Genomic DNA, 19,774 nt, shown 5'->3' with positions numbered 1-19,774 from the left:
TTAAATGATGTCATAGGCTTTGTTCCTTGGTGAGCATTTTACATTTCCCTCTGTCCTTCCCTTTTTTTTTAAATCAGTATTGGAGGGAAACTAGAGGCCAAATGTCATTCTGTCATGTTTCAGGCTGCTTGTTCATGCAACAGCATGTGTTCTGCATCTCTCAGGAGAGCGATATACATCATAGCAATACCTCTAACTCAGCACAGAAACGCTGCCATAGCCAGAACCTTTTAGCTTTACTCCAGTAAGCAGCCCAGTGAGATCAATGCTTCAAGTCGGAGTTTAACAAACCAGCTTAGTTAAACCATTTAGCTTTGGAAATATTTCAGTATTGTGCATAATTTATTGAGCTGGACATGGTTTATGTACACTTGATGAAAGCACAGTAATCTTTACTGTTAACGTTTTCCCTAGAGAAACAAATTTGGGTTGGAGATATGGAAGGGCTTGTACCTATTTTAACTATGATTTGTTACTAGCTAGTCATTTAATGGTTGCAGGGGGAGGGATACTTTCATCCGAAAGACAAAAATCTGTGTGGTTTAACATGAGTCATCAATATTTTGGAAAACTCTCAGTCAGCAAATGTTTTGGATGGCATTCAGCAAAGAGTGAAAGAAAACACAACCTGTCAAATATCAAAGAAGTGTATGGGTATGCGTGCTCTTTTAGTGGCAATTCAGCAGCACTAGGGGGCCCTGCAGGGCTGCGTTAATGTGATTGCATGATTTGTGTGTGTGTGTGTGTGTGTGTGTTCCTATGGAACTTCCAGTGACAGATTTATTATCAGCCTTGCCAGTGACATTGACTGTTGAGAGTTCATCTTCTGTTAAAATCCTGATACTCTAACATGACATCAAACCCTCAGTGACCAATAAGCACAATGTGTTCAGTGTGAAGCTGTTTTCACATAGACTAAAAAGAAAAGGAAAAAAAAAGAAAAGAGGAAAGACAGGTGGACGCAACAGTTGCTGCTGTCCCTCAAAGCAATCTGGCCGAAAGGAGAGCACCTGTCGGATGTGTAACTGCTGTGAATGGTGTGAATGATTAGATCTTTGTGTCAGGTACACAGTTCTAAGCTAAATCTTCTACCTCTTCTAACTTATTAAGAGGAAAACTGCATTGCTCTTTTGTAGCTCAGGAGATCTAGAGTTTAGACTTAAAGATTTCTTAGTAAGGATTCAATGATACAAAATTGGTTATCAGCTGTTTTTATTTTTTCATTGTTATAATTGGTCAGAAAAAAAAGAAAAAAGAATTTTTTTTTTACAGACATTATTGTTATCACTAAACACAATGTAATGAAACACAAATGTAAAACTAAAGGTAAAACACCTGGGGGGAAAGTCATTAAATCATTAAACACAAAGAGTTTAATATCCCAGTTAAATGTAATCTTTAGCAAATCTGAAAATGAACCACTTTTTCCATACTGTACAATGCCATAATAATGACTAAATTCACTAAAATTTTAAAAAGCTGATTTTACTTTTAGAGTCATAATATTAGCATTGTTTATATTATTATATTACTAATAAGGCTTATCTGTATTGGGTAGAATAAAAAAATTGGTACATCCTAATTCTCAATTTTAATTATCAACTTTGTCTTCCTAAAATTTTTACAAAATAAAACAACAGACATTCACACAAAAATTGGCCTTCTAAGAATTTGATGAGGAATTAGTTTAATTTAAAATCTCTGACTTCTGTTTGCAGACGTTGGCGTTTGGTTCCAATCTGAGCAAGTTTTAAGACAGAGATCCTCAAATCTGGCCCACGAGATCCACTTTCCTGCAGAGTTTAGCTCTAACCATAATCAAACACGCCTGAGCAAGCTAATCAGTGTCTTCAGGATCATTTGAAAATTAGGTGAGGTTGATCAGGGTTGGAGCTAAACTCTGCAGAACTTTTAAGATATAATTTGCATCAACTCTCGAGTAGACACAATTTCTACAATCTGTTTCTCAGTAGAGCAAAATATCTCTAATTAAACTCATTTGTTTCTCCTATACAGCAAAGAGTGATTTTTCTGTCCTATGGTTTGAGTGTGTGCTGTTACAGTCACATCTCTTTATTGGTGTGTTAGGAGAGCTGTGCCATTTGTTTTCCACGTAGCCACGATGTTGCTCTGTGTGTGTGTGTGTGTGCATGAGTCTGCTAGACTCATATGAGACATTACAGGATAGCTAAGCCTCTCTTATGGGCCACAGCTGCTCATGGCTGTTGTAGTGCCTGTGTGATGTCATCTTTAATGGACATCCATTTCCACTGGGAAACAGGAGGGAGAGATGATCTTCATAAAGCCACCTGCATACTGGTGCATATGTACCACTGTGTACGTGACCTCTGAAAGAGAAGAAAAGCTGGGTTGGGAAAGCTCCTTGGTGGCTTTGTTTTCAGGAGATGATAGCATTACTGGGGAACAGAAAAATCTATGATTTTTTGGAAATGAACGGGGTGTGTGAGTGTGTGTTAGGGTGTGGTGGTTGGAGGGGGGGGGGGGGGGGGTCAGATCATTTTTATGCCAACTCTACACCGTCTTGAGTAAAGGAGAGCCCCGCTAGGGATGTAAGGTGAGACACTGGGGCAGATGGAAGAGTGAGGGATCGAAGGGGTGTGTGTGTGTTGTTCATGTGCTCTGGTGAGTGTATGGAAATAGCAAACAGTATACTCTTATATTTTCAACTGTCCGTTGTCTCTGTCTGTCAAACTTCTATCTGTCTATCTATCTATCTATCTATCTATCTATCTATCTATCTATCCGTCTGCTAGCCATCTGTCCGTCCGTCCATCTGTCCATCCTCCGTCCATCATCTCTGTCTGTCAAACTTCTAACATCTATCTATCTATCTATCCATCCATCCATCCGTCCGTCCGTCGTCTCTGTCTGTCAAACTTCTAACATCTATCTATCTATCTATCTATCTATCTATCTATCTATCTATCTATCTATCTATCTATCTATCTATCTATCTATCTATCTATCTATCTATCTATCCGTCTGCTAGCCATCTGTCCGTCCGTCCATCTGTCCATCCTCCGTCCATCATCTCTGTCTGTCAAACTTCTAACATCTATCTATCTATCCATCCATCCATCCATCCGTCCGTCCGTCGTCTCTGTCTGTCAAACTTCTAACATCTATCTATCTATCTATCTATCTATCTATCTATCTATCTATCTATCTATCTATCTATCTATCTATCTATCTATCTATCTATCTATCTATCTATCAGTCTTTCTGTCTGTCTGCAAAAAGAGCACAGCTCTAAGACTTGAGTGATGGAAAACAGCAGTGGGAGAGCCGCCAGTTTCACAGGGAGGACCGAAGGAAAAGAACTAAAAGATAAAAGACTGTGGGGTGTTTTAATTATTAAACTCTACAAAAGTACTAAAGACTTGGGCTAAAGGTATACTGTCAAATGCAGAATAATCACTCTGTTCTCTCTGTTCCTTCTCCACTGGTTGTTTTAATCTTTCCTTTCCTTTTTTTCTCTGCTCTCATTTCCATCTGCCTCTCTTTATAAAAAGGTTACTTTCTTCTTTTCTCTTCTTCATTTCTTCCTCAGACAGAATGATCTCCTTTGCTGGGTTCCTTATATGTGAGTGTGCAGGTATGTTTCCATGTTTGTAAGCAAGCGTAATTACACCCCCACCCTCCGCCTCATTAGGTTTATTCTGAAGGATTTGATTAAATATTTAAAGTGTGTAGCACTTTCTCTGGCATCAGGTGTAAGCCACCGCTGTAATCATAGATAACACTCTGTAATTACACTGCAGTTAACCGTACAAGTGTGTGCGTCTCTCTCTCTCTGTGTGTGTGTGTTTGAAATATGAGCACGCTAAACCCTGTAATTCATGTGTACCATCCCAGTCTCCCACACTGTGTTCTCCTTGCTCCTTCTGATACACACACACCTTTTTTTGTTTGTTTCGTAATCCTCCCACAATGCCTGCATGTTTCCTTTCTCTTTCTTTGATGCTGGATAGAGAGTGCAAAAGCAGCAGAGAAAGAGAGAGAGAAAGATGGAGGGAGAAAAAGATTACACTCATTCTGAATGCAATTATGCACAAAGGCGTGAATTTCATAGACATCTGTTTTGATGCTGATATGTGGATGTTTACTTAAATTTGCTAAATGTATTTGTGTATGTGTATATTTATATATATATATATATATATATATATATATATATATATATATATATATATAAAATAAAATCTTAGTTTTGATTTTGTTTCAATTCTGATCTTATCTGATATCCTTAAGTTTCCTGAAAAACCAGTGGTTACCGCCATGATGACTCCCTATTTTGGCTTGTTTTCCACTGGTCTCAGTAAAAATCCTGGTTGAAGCTAACCCCATACACACCACAAACCAGAACCTGTCAGATAAAGTTAAATATGAGCTCGGTTTTTTCATGTGCTGTTGTCGGTTACCACAAATATACGATGTTCTATGCAATATTTGTAACGCGGAAAGAGAGGGAAAATAAAATAAGTGGGCTTGAAGCTTTAAAATTAAAATACTTTCCAAAGAGAGTAGGCTATATGTGTGTTCTTACAAACACATCTATGGGCTTCACCAGCTCAAACTGAAGAGCTGCCTTAATGAGCAACATGATTTTAGCTGAAGTAGAAATAGCACACGGAAACATCTACCTGTTGTGAAATGTATATGTAATATTGGACCCAATGTCAACAGCGCTGCAAGTATGTTCATACACAAACAACAGTTTATGTGTCATGTGATAATGGAACTTAATTAATAAAAAAAAGGTGGATAAGATGTCTCTATATAAGAACTCAAGGTCTTGAACTGTAAGTATCAAAATAGATGCTTTACATGATTTTTAAATTGCTAGACCAGGCCTATATCACAGCTCACATGGAAATATGTCCTAGAAGAGTTATGCTTGCTGCTTATGAAAAGCGTATGTGTGTTCGTTCACAGGCCTTGAGAAATCTTTTCTCCATAATTCTCCAAGGTTACATGACTGACGTTTCTTCCTCCACAATTCTTTCTGCTAGTCCTTTATACTTTCATTTTGTATTTTTCCTTTCGTCTCCATAGTCCTGAAGCCGAACATGTGTTGCATGTAATGTTTTCCCAGAGTTAAAGGCATTGCTCGGAGGTTGTACTTGTACCTTTGGATGATGTGTAGACGAAAAGGTGTTTAAAAGGCTTTGTTTCCTCAGAGGCACACACACACACACACACACACCACTGCAGTAAAACCTGATATGGCTCTCATGATGGAGTCTGTCTTTGGCAGGTGCGGTTTCTTGGCGCTCCTTGTAGCCTGCGGCGATGGGGCTTTTTCGTTGACCGTGCTCTGTCCGAGAGAGCTGGAGAACATTACATCGCACATTATCTCAGAACAATAGGTCATATCCTGAAAGTTTTATTCCCTAACACACATGACAACACAGTGAATACGCAGTCGAAGCAAAGCTCTAGAAGTTGTCCTGGTATATCCTGATTAAAATCTGATATGAACTACTAGTAAATGCATAAATAAATCATTTTCAATATTGTATATTATAACTGATGATATAAAAAGTTTATAAATAATAAATAAAAGAACGCTAAAGTTGGAGCTAATTGCTCCAAAATAAAAACCTCCATAACCTACCATACAATTTGAGATTATGAGCAAAAGGCAAGCCAGTACTTACCTCAGCCTTTTATACAGTGTATTGCCACACTGTTCTGGCAAACAGTTTTAACTTCCCCTAATTGGCCCTTTAAAAGCAGCACTAAGGGTGTAAGCTATAGTAATCTTGAGCTTTTGGCTTTCTGTCCTCTGTTGAGTCAGAAATATTGATGTGTGATTTCTCTTGCCATTGTCCAAGTAAACAGCAGGTGGAAAGCCTAGAAGAAAATATCAATTCTCAGTTATCAGAGCCCTGGAGGCATGGCGGTATTGAAAACCAGAAGATCTCAGTGATAAATGTATAAAGAAACATTATTAAAGTATGCAGTTCTGAGATATAAGCCCCTGTGTGACTGGGTTCGGTAGGATGTTTGATATATTGATTCTACCAGTCCCCTAATAGAACTTGGAAGCAACGCGTGACATGTGTGGCCCAGGTATATGTGTGAGGTCAATGAGCTGTATGCAGAACTCAACTGTCTACTGGTAAAGGCCCAGCCAATGCATTAACTTGCTGAAAAAGCTTGTAAACCCACTCAGCCGTTTAATACAGGAAAGCTCAGGTCTGCTCACTCTATTCCTTTCTTACTCTTTTTTTCTTTTCTTTATTTTCTCTTTCTCCCTCCGGTGGCTGCATAACATGGTATTGATTATGGAGACATATGAGAGGTAGGCATTGCATTGACAGTGCTGTTCAAAGCTCTCTCCCAAATAAGATGTAAAGAATTTAATGTTCCTTTCCACAACTTGTATTTCATGACCTGTAATCTGGTAACGCTGATGGGTTTCACTGTGCATGGCATTTTGCCTGTTTGAGATCCAATGCAAAAAAACAACTTCAATGTAATGTGAAAACTCCACATTATGTGTGTTTCAAGCCAGAGAGAAATTCAGTATTGCCGTTTGGAGCGTTTTAGGTAGTTGAACAGAAGAGAAAGAATGAGGCATTCACATAGTTTGGTTTAACCCTGCCAATGTTTGTGTGCTGTTTCGGCCTGTTTATTTTTCTTTCATGTTTATTTTATGGTTTCTCTGTTACCAAGACAGCCCTCTCCAAAGGAAAATGAATACGAGAGGTTTCTCAAGAGATCTTTTAAACCTGCATGCCAAATATTTCAACATTGCAAGTAACTGAAGGATACAGACCTGAACGCTTTTAGATTAGCTCCATGATTAGGCACCAAACTACACAGACCTTAATATAAAACTAGAAACAGAATGTTTTTCAAGACAAACCCTTATGTTGGCTTGATGAAACCTTGCTGGAAATGTAGTTTAAAATAGTTTTAACTTTAAAGCTATACGTTTATTTTTTGTACTGTACTGTACATTCATGTTCTTACTATCTATCTATCTATCTATCTATCTATCTATCTATCTATCTATCTATCTATCTATCTATCTATCTATCTATCTATCTATCTATCTATCTATCTATCTATCTATCTATCTATCACCATTTTGGGTGAACTGTCTCTTTAAGGCATGCATATCAAACAATAACCTATGAACTTATATGAATATAAGCTGAAGCTATATATTGAGATATTTTTTCAAGCTATCTTCTTGTGTTTTACATAAAAGTCCAAAGATGGATGGATGGATAGATAGATCGATGATAGGAAAATTTGAATTAGAAAGTTGTAGGTTTGATTGGTTAAAAAAACTGCTGACATAAACAAGGGATTTTTTATAAAGTGCTTCTGAACTTGTAGAAAACATGAATCTTTTTTAAATTTACATCAACTAATCAAAACACTCTTTCATGATAATTATAAAAAAAAAAAACTCTATAACATTTTCTCTCACTCTATAACATGTACTCTCTTCTCTCTCTGTCCCTGTTTCTCCTCCCTCATCTGTCTGGTTATTATTCCTACCTGTCATCTGCTTCCCCGGCCCATATATACACCTTTCCCCCTCTCTCCATTTTCCTCTCGCTCTGAGTGAATTTATCACCTCTCCAGTGCCCCCTCTAAACCCGTTAAATGCACTGAAAGGAGGAGCATTTTCTCAGGACCTGACGGAGGAGTCTGTGCTGCGCCTGCAAAATCTGACTCATAGAAACAGCAGAGAGAGAGAGACAGAGATATGAACGTAATTGATTCTGACCGCTGAGGTGGGATCCAGGTTTCCCTAAGGGGGATCATCACAAAGGGAGGCCACTGTAACACTCCATCTGGGGAAGGGGGTGTGAGGGAGGAAGGAGGGATGGAATATAGCTGGAGGTGATAACGATAAAATGCTTTTCTTAATTGCAAATTGCGAGAACTCATTAGTCCTGCAAACTGACGTGAAAGTGAAAACAGAGGAAAGGAGGACTGGAGTGAAATATGATCAACTCTAATTGTAATAGTGTATTAGATTCTATGCAGTTGTTGATGAAGCGTGATAGAAAAGGGGAGCGGTTTAAAAATACTTGTTGATTTAGTTGTAATGTCGCCTAGGTAAATGTAAAGCACTCCTCCATATCGCTTCTGACATTTTCCCAGCATCCAGTGCGACGAATATGCATTACTAATTAACCTATCAGATAAGGTTAAGAGAATTTCAGAACATGCCGCAGGTAACTGCCATCAAAGGAGAAGAAGAGCATCATCAAAGGTTACGTGTGCAACAGTGTGTATGGATGCACAATTACAAGTTCCTCCATGCATCATGTATATATAGGTGCATAAAGAAGAAGAAACGATTATGCATTCATGTCTTAATGTGTAGGTGGCCGGTTTTTGAATATTAGTTAATGTTGCGCTTACATGCACATAACGCAATATTCATGCATGTCTGCAGGCCTGTGGTATGTCATTAGCCTTATTTGCAGAAATACGTTGGATTGGGTGAATGTAGGTTATCACTCAGGCAGACCTAATTCCCTTGAGCCCCCCCTTAGATTTCCACTGTCAGGATCTTCCCTTTGGGAAGACATTGGAAGATAGTGGTGGGGCGGGACGGGGGGAGAGAAAATGCTCTACATCCTTTCCTAATTACTCCAGACTGCTCTGGTTAGCCTACCTGGGTCTCATTAAAAACAGTCAAACTTGGAGTACTTTCTCACTCCCCTTTTTAGATAAGTAATATTGCTCTCATTAGGATGCTAAGGTACTGAAAACCTAGAGCCAATTATCACTAATCTATTCCGAGGAATGAGCGAGCACTGATTGGCTGAGAATGAAAACAGGAGCGTGTTTAATCAACAAGGGAATATCTAACTATAAATAAACCAAACAAATATGTATTTGCGAACAACTTCAGTGACTTGAATAGTGTTTACGTAATAACTAAAAGCTCCAAGATTGGCCCTTGGTGGAGTTGGGGCCCCTTCGTTGGGGTGGTAATGCTTTGACCATTGATGATGAAATCAGGAAGTGTTCTAGATGAGCAGTTTATAGGCTCTTTTGTCTGTGTGTAGTTGTGTGTGTATGTGGGTAGTGAGATGTCCTGGGCAGATGGCTACTGTCCCTCTGGGCGGTCTACTAAAGACCCAGTGGAACAGAGATTCTGAACCATCTGGACCACACAACATACAGGAGAGACCAAAAAGTGGCAATGTCACTGACAAGGGCTTCATATCTCTACATATATATTTGAATGGGAAGAAACATATATATTCAGACCTCATAGATCTTTTTAGTTTAGTTTTTAATCAACCACATAATATCATAAATATCATGTTCTCTGACCCATAAAAACAAGAAAGATGGGAAGTGTAGGAAGCAAAATTGCATAATATATAAGACTTGCTTTCAGATGATTTTGAATTAAGTTTATTTTTCTTACCCAACTGGCAAACTATTTTATGCATAAATCTAACTACACTACTGTTCAAAAGTTTGTTGTTTTTTAAACAAATAACATCATAATTCTTTATTCCTGTGTTGGCAAAGCTGAATTTTCAGCAGCCATTACTTCAGTCTTCAGTGTCACATGGCTCTTCAGAAATCATTCAAATATGCTAATTTAATGTTCAAGAAATATTTCTTATTATCAATGTTAAATACAATTGTACTGCTTAATTTTTTTTATGTGACACATTTTTGTTCAGGACTCTTTGATGAATATATATGGTGGCCCAGTAGTGCACAACATAAAATTTCTACAACACAACGAAATTAGCACAACACAACGCAAACAAGCCACGACACAACAAAGTTAGCACAACACAAATCAAACAAGCTACACCATAATGGAACCCACCACAACACAATGAAGTTAGCACAACACAACGGAAACAAGCCACTACATAATGGAAACAAGTCGCAACACATCCAAAATTAGCACAACACAATGGAAACAAGCTGCAACACAAAATTAGCACAACAAAACAAAATTAGTTGTTGGCGCCAATAGCCTCGTGGTTAGTCCATCAACATACAGCGCACTGCACTCAAGGCGACCCGAATTTGGTTCTTGTCAAGGTCCTTTGCAGATCTTCCCAGTGCTTTCCTGCTATCTCTCTACTGTTCTATCTCAATAAAAGGCATTAAAAAACATAAACAAATTAGTCCTATGCATTGTGTTGTGGAAATTGTGTTTTTTAGTGCACTACTGTGCCACCAGAACGTTTAAACAGCATTAACAGCATTTAAGATAGAAACCTTTTGTAACATTATGTCTTTACAGTCGGTTTAATGCATGCTTAATGAAAACATTTATTTTTCTTTACAAAAGCTTACTGATTCCAAACCTTTGAACAGTAGTGCAAATGTAATCAAGTTTACACATAAAACACAAAAAAAATATTTTTCCAATAGGCTAAAATGATTTCCCCCAACTTAAACTGAACTTGTTTTTAGATGTTACATATTGTTTGCTTTTTACATTTCAAACAATTCCTAAAGAATCAATACAAGTCTGATTCTAGATTTTTAAATCCTCTGTAGCGTCAAATAAAAAGCATATCACAGGTTATGAGAGGTAAGATGCTCTGATATGCTTCCTTTCTCTTATAAAGCTTTCAATGTTGCTAAGCGTCTCATTCCAGTGAATGTGATCATTCAGTTCACATCACACTCTGGGTTCCAGACAGGCCTGTGTCTGTAAATGCAGGTGATGTTATCTACTTCAGACAGACCCTTCACTTCATTCATTCATCTTCAGCTCAGCATCATCTCTTCATTTCTCCACCTCCGTGCAAACCGGGACGGATCGATAGAGCTTCTTGCTTCCATTAGTCTCCATGCAGGTTAATGCTGCATTAAAATGTCTACATGCTCGCCGTATCTCGGCTGCTTCTTTTTTTGGACTGGAGAACTTTTTCTATCTTTCTTTTTCAGTATCCATTCATCATACTTCATGAAGAATTCATCCTCATCATGGTCATCTCTGCAAATTAAATGGATGGTGTGCACGTACATGCAATTTCACCATTTCGTTTACCGTCTCTAGATGTTTTATTTTCCCCAGCATTGCGTCTCTGCAATCTCCTCCTACTTCCTTTCTCTCTCATGCAACCTCCTTTCCGCCTCTCTTCTCTACAGCCCTACATCCTTCATTTACTTTAAAACAGACACTCTCTTCCTTCTAAAGCTCCATTCTCTAATCCTGTTAGAAGGATGGGCTTTGATCTCCTGTGAGTGATCATGTTTCTGGTGTGAAGAGAGAGAGTGGAGTGCCACACAGATTAAAGAGGAATATGCATCGGTGTTGACGTTCCTTCACTACCTGCATCTAAAGTGACTATACGCTATATATTGGGACAGAGAAGTTACGATCATTTAATGTAGGTTATAAATCAGAGCCAGAGCTGCTTGGGAAGCACTGAGAAATACAATATAAAATTTGATCGAAGGACTGTAACTCACAATTATAAGCGATATAAAACACGCTGGATGTTGCATTTGTGACCAAAAAATTATCACACTGGGATGGGAAACTAATATTACGATATAATGATGACACTTAATGATGTAAGACATTCAAGAAACATTATAAAAGCATTAGCACTCCTTCAGTGAATATAGGTTGTTGTCTAAATATGAATCCATCATGTGTCCAGCTGAAATTGATTTAATTCTTGCCTTACACGGCTCACTGTTCTGTGCAACCTACAAATGAAGTCTTGCGGTAAATGTCTTTGTAATATGGTATAAGATAAGCCTTAAGATGCAGCAGCTTATGTGATGGCTTGTGCTCATTAGAGTGATGATGACGGGAGAAATCAAAGACAGACAGCCAGGAGGTTGTTGCATACAATAAACACACCAACTATTACTGTCGTTATTCATTTCTGTTTTTATTTAGGCACCAATAATCAATAATGCAGGGACAATGCTCTCTCTCGTACAAATGCTATTTAGGGCTTACTTTATCTAAAGCCACAAACAGACACGTTTATCTATCACAGTGGAGGGGGTTATTACTGGCTTGTTAAGTGAAACCGATTCACTAAACAATCAATCACTTTAAGTATAATAAGATCACATTTGAAACAAAGTCATTTCTTTTCATTCTCTTTTGAAGGTAAATCAGGCTTAAGTCAGAAGCAATCCACCAAAGACAATTTCTACACTGGCGGGGTAATTTCAACAAGACAAGCAGAATTTATCTGCTTACTGACTGTTAAGATCAACACTACTGACTTAGGGTTATCTAAAATATGAATTCAACTTTGAAAGACAAATGAGTTGGTGCTTTGAGATTTGCTGTTCGTTTTGTGTCAAGAATGTAATGTTAGTGAACTATCAGTTTGCTTTACACAGCACCAAGTAGATGACTGTTTACAGAACGAACAACAGTCAAAGGTTTGAACACACTTATTCTTTGAATGTCTATATTTTCAGAATAGTAAAGTCAACTATGAAAAAATAAATAAAATATATTTTATTTTAAGGCTGGAATACGCTACAAGACTGAACAGATTCATACACTGGTCGACTAAAACATGTAAACTAAAAGATTTGGAAGTCGTTCCAAAAACAACAAACTGTTACAAACTTAAAATCAGCTAAAAATATCCAATATGTCTGATATCCTCCAAGTGGAATAAATCATTGTCTGAAGCTAAAAAAAATGCACCTATTATACACTGTGATTTTCTCAAATTTGTCAACTCGGACCACCCAAAATCGGCAAACTGGCTGTAACTTTTGGAAACTAGAATAGACTCTTCCAGACTGCTAAATGGGGAAAAAATCATGTAGTGTACTTCAGCTTTTAAGCAGCCTATATTCCAGCTCCACACACTCTGGGCAATCTCTCAACAAAGTAATGAAGAATCCGCCTGGGAAGGTAATTTTTTTTTGTGTTTATTTTATTTTATTTAAAAAAAAAAACACTAAAGGAGATGCCATGTGTGCTGGGCACTTGTTGGCTGCTTTCTTTACTATTCTGTCCCATCGTCCTTTTTTTTTTTTTTTTTTTTGAATTTTAATGAAAAAATTACACACAAGTGTCATTTATGTAAGGACTAAAAATGCGTTTTAACATTTAAGCATAGCTTTATCATCAGCCAAAAATTCTGTCAAGTGTGCTCAAACCTTTGACTGGTAATGTAGCTAAAGCTGCAGGTTTAACATTTAAGACACTGTAACAGGTAAATATATTTCATTGTTAATTTTTTAGATCAAAACAGCAAGGCAAGTCTTTGTGTAAATATATATTCTCAATATACAGTTGTATACTGTATTTTTTTTAGATATATTTGTAATCTATCTATACATATATAACAATTACTGTAGTTTTTTTTTTTACATTCCTTTACCCTGAAATTTTTTTTATGAACAGAAATATTTTGGAATAGACTGATAATATAAATTAAATAAATAAAAAAAATAAAATAAAAATAAAACATGTTTTAAACACATATTTCCATCCAAAAATACAACACAGAATATTTCATGAAACACTAAATTTACACACATTCATACTAAATTTAAAATTGGCCAAACTGAGTGTATTATTTCCTAATTATATTTTAAATTCTTACTAGTTGACCTGCTTGTCTAAAAGCAGAGTTTTTTTAGCAGTATTTATTTTAGCTGTGGAATGTGGACTGAAATGGTGTGATTATGTATATGTGTTTGTGGAATGTCACTGATAATTTGTGTTACTTTGAATGTTCTTTGACATGTTGTTTCAAACATGCTAATCATTCCCCATTTGTATTCAGACTATAGCAAATTTTCAATTTGTCTGAGTGGCAATGTGTTTTTGATGAGCCTTTGTTAGTCTGTTTCACCTTATACACTCAAACCTTAAAAATTATAATTATAATCTCTAGGTTTTTCTATTTGCTGGCAGTAATGTAACATCTGCACCTGGACCACAGTTATGTTTAAGACTGAATTTATGGTTAGTGAATTTTATAGATCACTTTCTTCTACTTTAATGCACATTAAATAAAAAGACCAAACATAAAACATTACGAAATTCAAGCATTACAAAACAATGTTTGTGATGTTAAAAAACTGTGCAAAACAACAACATAAAAAGTCTATTAATGAATTTTTTTTGCATTAACGTCACTGCATAAACCACACAGTCGACACATGGAGCAAATAATAAATTACCCATTTGCAGTTAATTTGGCCCATCAGTAAGCTTGCTCTCCCCTTTGAAGTCCAGGACATCCCAGAGAAGGGTGGGATTTTCACAGTTGTGCTGTGCCCTCCAATGCTCAATAATGTCCTGTTTCTTATTAAACACCTTACTGCAAAGGATGCAGTTAAAGTGAGATACCACCCTCAGGGATATACCTTTACTGAGGCCCCTTAAAACACGGCCCTCCTTACCTATCATCTCCTCTTCTTGACTCTCTCTGGCTTCTTGATGGTGAGAATGGAGGTGGCGTTTGAACTTGGAAAAGGAGAAGAACTCCTCATCGCAGTGCACTAGGTTGCGTTTCTCATTGAGCTGCCTCCAGTAATGTGCTGCATGTTTGACCAGTTCATCCTCTGCTTCACGGCCCCCACGAATGGCCCCATCCCTCAATTGCACCTGGACCTCCTCTTCATGCACATACAACACATGCAGCTTCATGTCAGCAAAGGTAGGGGTGATGGCCTGGCAGCGGCCACACTTAATTTGTAGCTCGACTGGGTCAACACGTTGTTCTGAGGCCTGTTCACCAGCTTCCGAAAACCTGCAAGACAAGGAACGTCTATGTCAAGAACAAGGAGGCTTTAGCAAGAGTCAACGCTCAAAGTTTACTATTACTTACTCTCCTACAGACGTGTTTTCTTCATGTTGACTGATGGACGGTTCAACAGTAAGTATTACCCGGTGCACCTCTCTCAAGTGGCTGAAGTAGACACCCACATAGCCAAATGACTTCTCACAGAATTCACAGCAAAGGCTCTTCCGGGGCCTGCTTTCCGCATGGTGGAGCTTCATATGAGTGCTAAGACTTCCTGAGTGAGCGTAGGCCTTCCTGCATACCGGGCAGACGTAAGGCCGCAGGTTACTGTGGCTGTTCATGTGGCTCTGTAAGTGATGTTTGAACTGGAAACACCTGTTGCAGGTAGGACAACGATGCAGCAGACGACTTCTTGTGTAAATCACTGCTCCACCACCTTTACATTCTACCACAGACTGCTGATCAGTAGCTTGCAAACACAGTGGAGCACTCGATTGTTTTCCTGATATCTGCTGTCCTAATATAAAGTCCTGATCAAGGTTCTCTGATGCTGACAAGGAAGGGAGCGGAACAAGTTGTGGAATAGTGGTTTCCATTACCAGTACTGGTTTGGGACGAATACTTCGATACTTTTTGGATATGTCAAGCAGTTTCTCTTGAGAGGAAGAATTCGACACACCAGCTGGAGGTTTCTCAGGTACCCTCCTTCTAAAAAACGACAAGGATCTCTTCTTTCGGGCTTCGAAGGCTAGAATATCCTCCATTGTTTTTCTCTTCCTCCCCCGTTTCTTGCCTGGAGGTTTCTTGATTTGGGAGTTGTTGTGGTCAAGACTTGGGCTTTCATTTTGAACTTTGTTGTCTGTCGACTTGATTTTGTTGTCTGGAGAGCTTTTCAAGCTGCTTTTGGCTCCAGTCTGCTTTTCTGAGAATGGGGTGCTGGCAAGGCTGGTTGGTGCCAGCAGAGAGTTCTTCACCTTGGCATAGGGCAGGATGGGCAGCTTGCCCTTGGGTGGAGATGGAAGGATCTGAAGAGCTTTGCTAAAGATAGTGGGTGAGAGGAGTGTGATGGCACTGCCAACCGAGGCTTGACCTTCTATTTGGGTTTTAACTGGTGAGGTTTTCTTGACAGGGGCAACAAGGGAGGTTCCAGAAGGATAGTGGTGGTTTTTGAGTGGACCGGCATTCCTTTTTTGTTCCACTTTTTGATCTGTATGTGATCCTGGGAGCAAGGGCCCAACGTAGATTTCAGATGATAAAGGAGCATCAATCAAAACAATATGCTCTGATACTGGGTCTGAACTCTGGTCTGATTTCACAGCAGGTGACTGAGCTTGTATGGTTGCAGAAACCTTGGCTGGACTCAGCATCTTGCTACTGCCTTTTTCTGGAGTGCTCTTGCTTCGCACCGGTTGACATCTGGGAATAGGCAGCTTAAGGTTCTTCTGGATTGGCTGTTGCTGTTGTGTCTGAGGTAAGGCCACCAATGAGAAGGTCCCCTCTTGTCCAGCCACCTGCATGAGTGCATAGTTCTGGGCAGGGACAAGGATGGATTTGGGGCTGACAGCCGTGGATGCTTCTGGAAGGGCTGAGGGAGGTTGGCAGGATAGAACTGCAGAGGATGGAATCACTGCTGGGGCTTTGGGGGCAATGCTGCGAAACTGGAGACCTTTCATTTGGGAGTGGGGCCGAGCATCACCTGTCAAAACAAGATAATGCCTTCAACTTTTTAATTTAAGAAATAACATGTAACAAAAGTGAACTGAAAGAAAGAGAGGGTCTAACTCCTTTTTCATTATCACTCTCTCTTCCCACACACACTCACACATCAATTTACCCTCAGGCAAAGAGTTTGAGCCCTCTTTGATTCAACTTGGCGTACTTCTCTTGTTCATGCTGCAGCCCACTAAGTCTTTTACCTCCTCATGCTTCCTAATGCACACTGACACACACACACACTTTGCAGAAGGAATAAACTGCCTTTAAAGCACAACAGCTGCCCAGCAGTAGAGTCATTACATGAACAAGAATAACAGTTAAACAACCATACTCAAAACAAGTCATGACTGTCCACACAACCTTGTGGCCTTCTGCCTAACAATTGTTGATGTGGAAAATAACATTTAAAACAACAGTGATAAAAAAAGTAGAGTTACATTTATTGATTTGGCAGACACATTTATCCATAGTTGCTTACAGTGCATCCAAGATATGCATTTATTAGTTTGCGCTTTTCCTTTTGGAATCAAACCAATGACTGCTAGTGCCAAGTTTTACCAGTTAAGCAAACGATGTAACAAACTACATAGTTCTCAATAACTTTTTGACAAAAGAGATGCTTTGGAACAATGTTTGATTAATTAGAAATACGTTTTTAGTAGTACAACTAAACTAAGTCATTAGTCAGGAAAAAAAAAGAGTAAAGTGTGGCTCTAAAGATTGCTGATGAAGATGGGAAAAATGTAAATCATGTTTCAGCACTCAGTTTTAGAAGTCTGTAAGCACAAAACAGGGTAATTCCTAATCCCATTTAGGCCACTATAGAATTAATTAGGTTAAAAACAGAAACATCATAAAGAGCTGGGCTTTTACCGGATCTAAAAGGGGAAGATGAGAACAGTTGAAGGGGAGGAGAGTACTCTATTTTAGGTGCAAGAAATGGGGACATATTTTTAGCCACAGTCCCATGAAGAAAAATAAGAGCATCACGGACCAATTAGCAGAATGAAAGGTGAGGAGTTCAAAGGTGAGATCTGGTGTTTATGTTAGGAGAAGGGTTACGCTCTGGCCACCATGCATATCTGTATGTAGGTCTGTTTTTTGTTGTGAGTACCAGAATGTTATTGTGGGAATTAATTTAGTGTGCATATGTGTATTTATTCCTCACTCATGCGTAAAGGAATGTAGACCATATGTTGGTCAATAGGTCATGGGGACTTACCTGATAGCCCAACATTACAAAATTGTTATTGTCAGTTTAATTCTAAGTGATTATAGGGATGCACACAGGTACCTAAGTACTTGGAAGGGACTTTTAAAGTGAATTTATTTTTCAAACATTTCACAGTGATTTCAATCAGTAAGAATTACATACAAACATAAAAGAATGGACCATTTTTTTTTTTAATTTTGTGGCTGGTTTGTGACATTTTTGATTCATCAGACAACAATTAGTGGCAATTAAGTGTCAAGATTACGGGACGTTTACAAAGAACACATTTTTCTTATTAAAAGATCTGAGATGAATGGAACCGAATGTGTTTTTACCCCTTATTAAACATTAAAAATGATTGTGTGATGAACTCAGACAAAAAAGTACTCTTGATCTAATCAAATACTTCTAAAGCGGACAAAATCTTGGTGACTACAATAGTGATTATTATTAGTTGACCTTAAAAGATGAGCTTCATATTCATCTCTATACTCACTTTGTGTGTGTGATTTCAGAGGGCTGGAACGATGCTCTTGGGTTTTCATGTCTGTCACTGAAGGTCCTGAACAAACAACAAATACATAGAACAGAGCTGAACCTCTGCTATGTAATTAACACAAAAGATGCTTTAAATTACAGTGTTTAAAGGTGTCTGCCTGCGTTCAAACGATGTCTTCTCCCCCCTCTCTCTCTCTCACTATCTCGATCAAAACCAGAGGACATTCCAGATGTCACACAGGCTCAGATTAGAGTCAAGGCAAAGGCAGAAAAACAACAGGAGGGGAAGGATAGAAAGGGAGTGAAAGACTGTTAACCGTGGAGGAGGGGACACTGAGCCAGGTGAGATGGGAACCAACCCTAATGTCTGTGTGTGTGGTAGTGGGACGAGGACGGGGGGGCGGGGGGGATGGGGGGGGCGGTCATTTGGCCTGTACATGAAGGTCCTCATCTGTAGCAGTGAGATAGTAGCCTTGGAGTGTGTGCGTGTGTTGCAGGAGACTATATTTTAAGGAGGGGTTTGTCCAGTACCCTGTAGGTCTGAAAGGAGATGAAAGGAAGGGATCTGCAGGAGATAAGAGAGGTGGACACACACGGCCGCTCTGGCTAGAATGTCCATATCCAGCAGCCATGAGCTCCGACAGATACACAGCACCTCTGTCATTTCTCTATGCCTCTACAAAATCTCTAAACACAACACCGGTCTGTCGTACCATATTTTCGCTTGTTTAATCAAGCCTGTGTTGGCTAATTCCCCTGTTGTTCGGGGCAAGCTGTGAAGTCGTTAACACGTGTGAAAATAAACAAAATAGGGAAAAGATGAAGAGACAATAAACTGCACATGCTAAACATTCTCAGCCAAGTTCCTTCAGAAAAGCCAATGAGAATTTTGTCTCAAAAGAGAAAGTCCACTGATCTGTTTGATATGACCACTTTAAGAGTGTTATTTCACTCTTCCAGTAAAAAGAAAAAATGGACACACTTGCTTGTTACTTATGAAAATGTTACTAATTACAAAGGGGGTTACATTTGACTATTTTTACAAACACACACACACATATACAGTTTTAACTGATTTCTTTCACAAACTTCATTGACTGCTCTATATGAGACATCAATTTTTCAGGAGTTTAAGCCACACAGGACACATGCTTAATCAATAACGGGTTTTTTTTTTTCTTTTTTGTGTTTATGTATATGCCTTAATTCTCAATGTTAACTATTTCCGCTAAGGCAATGTCAAGTCAAGTCACCTTTATTTATATAGCGCTTTAAACAAAATACATTGTGTCAAAGCAACTGAACAACAATTATTAGGAAAACAGTGTGTCAATAATGCAAAATGACAGTTAAAGGCAGTTCTTCATTGAATTCAGTGATGTCATCTCTGTTCAGTTAAATGGTGTCTGTGCATTTATTTGCAATCAAGTCAACGATATCGCTGTAGATGAAGTGACCCCAACTAAGCAAGCCAGAGGCGACAGCGGCAAGGAACTGAAACTCCATCGGTGACAGATTGGAGAAAAAAACCTTAGGAGAAACCAGGCTCAGTTGGGGGGCCAGTTCTCCTCTGACCAGACGAAACCAGTAGTTCAATTCCAGGCTGCAGCAAAGT

The 19,774-nt window shown here is 38.7% G+C and overlaps 1 protein-coding gene across 6 annotated transcripts in view; it reads right to left on the bottom strand.

Annotated features, from left to right (window-relative positions):
- Positions 1 to 13,851: 13,851 nt before the first annotated feature.
- The window catches only part of LOC132122276 (zinc finger protein 438-like), a 52,503-nt gene continuing 46,580 nt past the window's right edge, over positions 13,852 to 19,774 (bottom strand). For 5 of the 6 annotated variants that reach the window (XM_059532337.1, XM_059532338.1, XM_059532336.1 and 2 more), the window contains 3 exons: positions 18,158 to 18,223; positions 14,817 to 16,428; positions 13,852 to 14,738 (listed from right to left, as the gene is read on the bottom strand). In XM_059532337.1, the coding sequence (XP_059388320.1) occupies positions 14,177 to 14,738; positions 14,817 to 16,428; positions 18,158 to 18,206 (2,223 nt within the window). In that variant the 5' untranslated portion in view covers positions 18,207 to 18,223 and the 3' untranslated portion in view covers positions 13,852 to 14,176. Of the gene's footprint in view, positions 14,739 to 14,816; positions 16,429 to 16,566; positions 16,672 to 18,157; positions 18,224 to 19,774 lie in introns of all 6 variants that reach the window. The other variant, XM_059532341.1, reaches the window with a different exon arrangement.

The sequence above is a fragment of the Carassius carassius genome, chromosome 40 (genome assembly GCF_963082965.1).
Source record: "Carassius carassius chromosome 40, fCarCar2.1, whole genome shotgun sequence".
NCBI lineage: Eukaryota > Metazoa > Chordata > Actinopteri > Cypriniformes > Cyprinidae > Carassius > Carassius carassius.
Note: the sequence above shows the minus strand (reverse complement) of the source record. Positions and strands in the feature narration are given on the sequence as shown.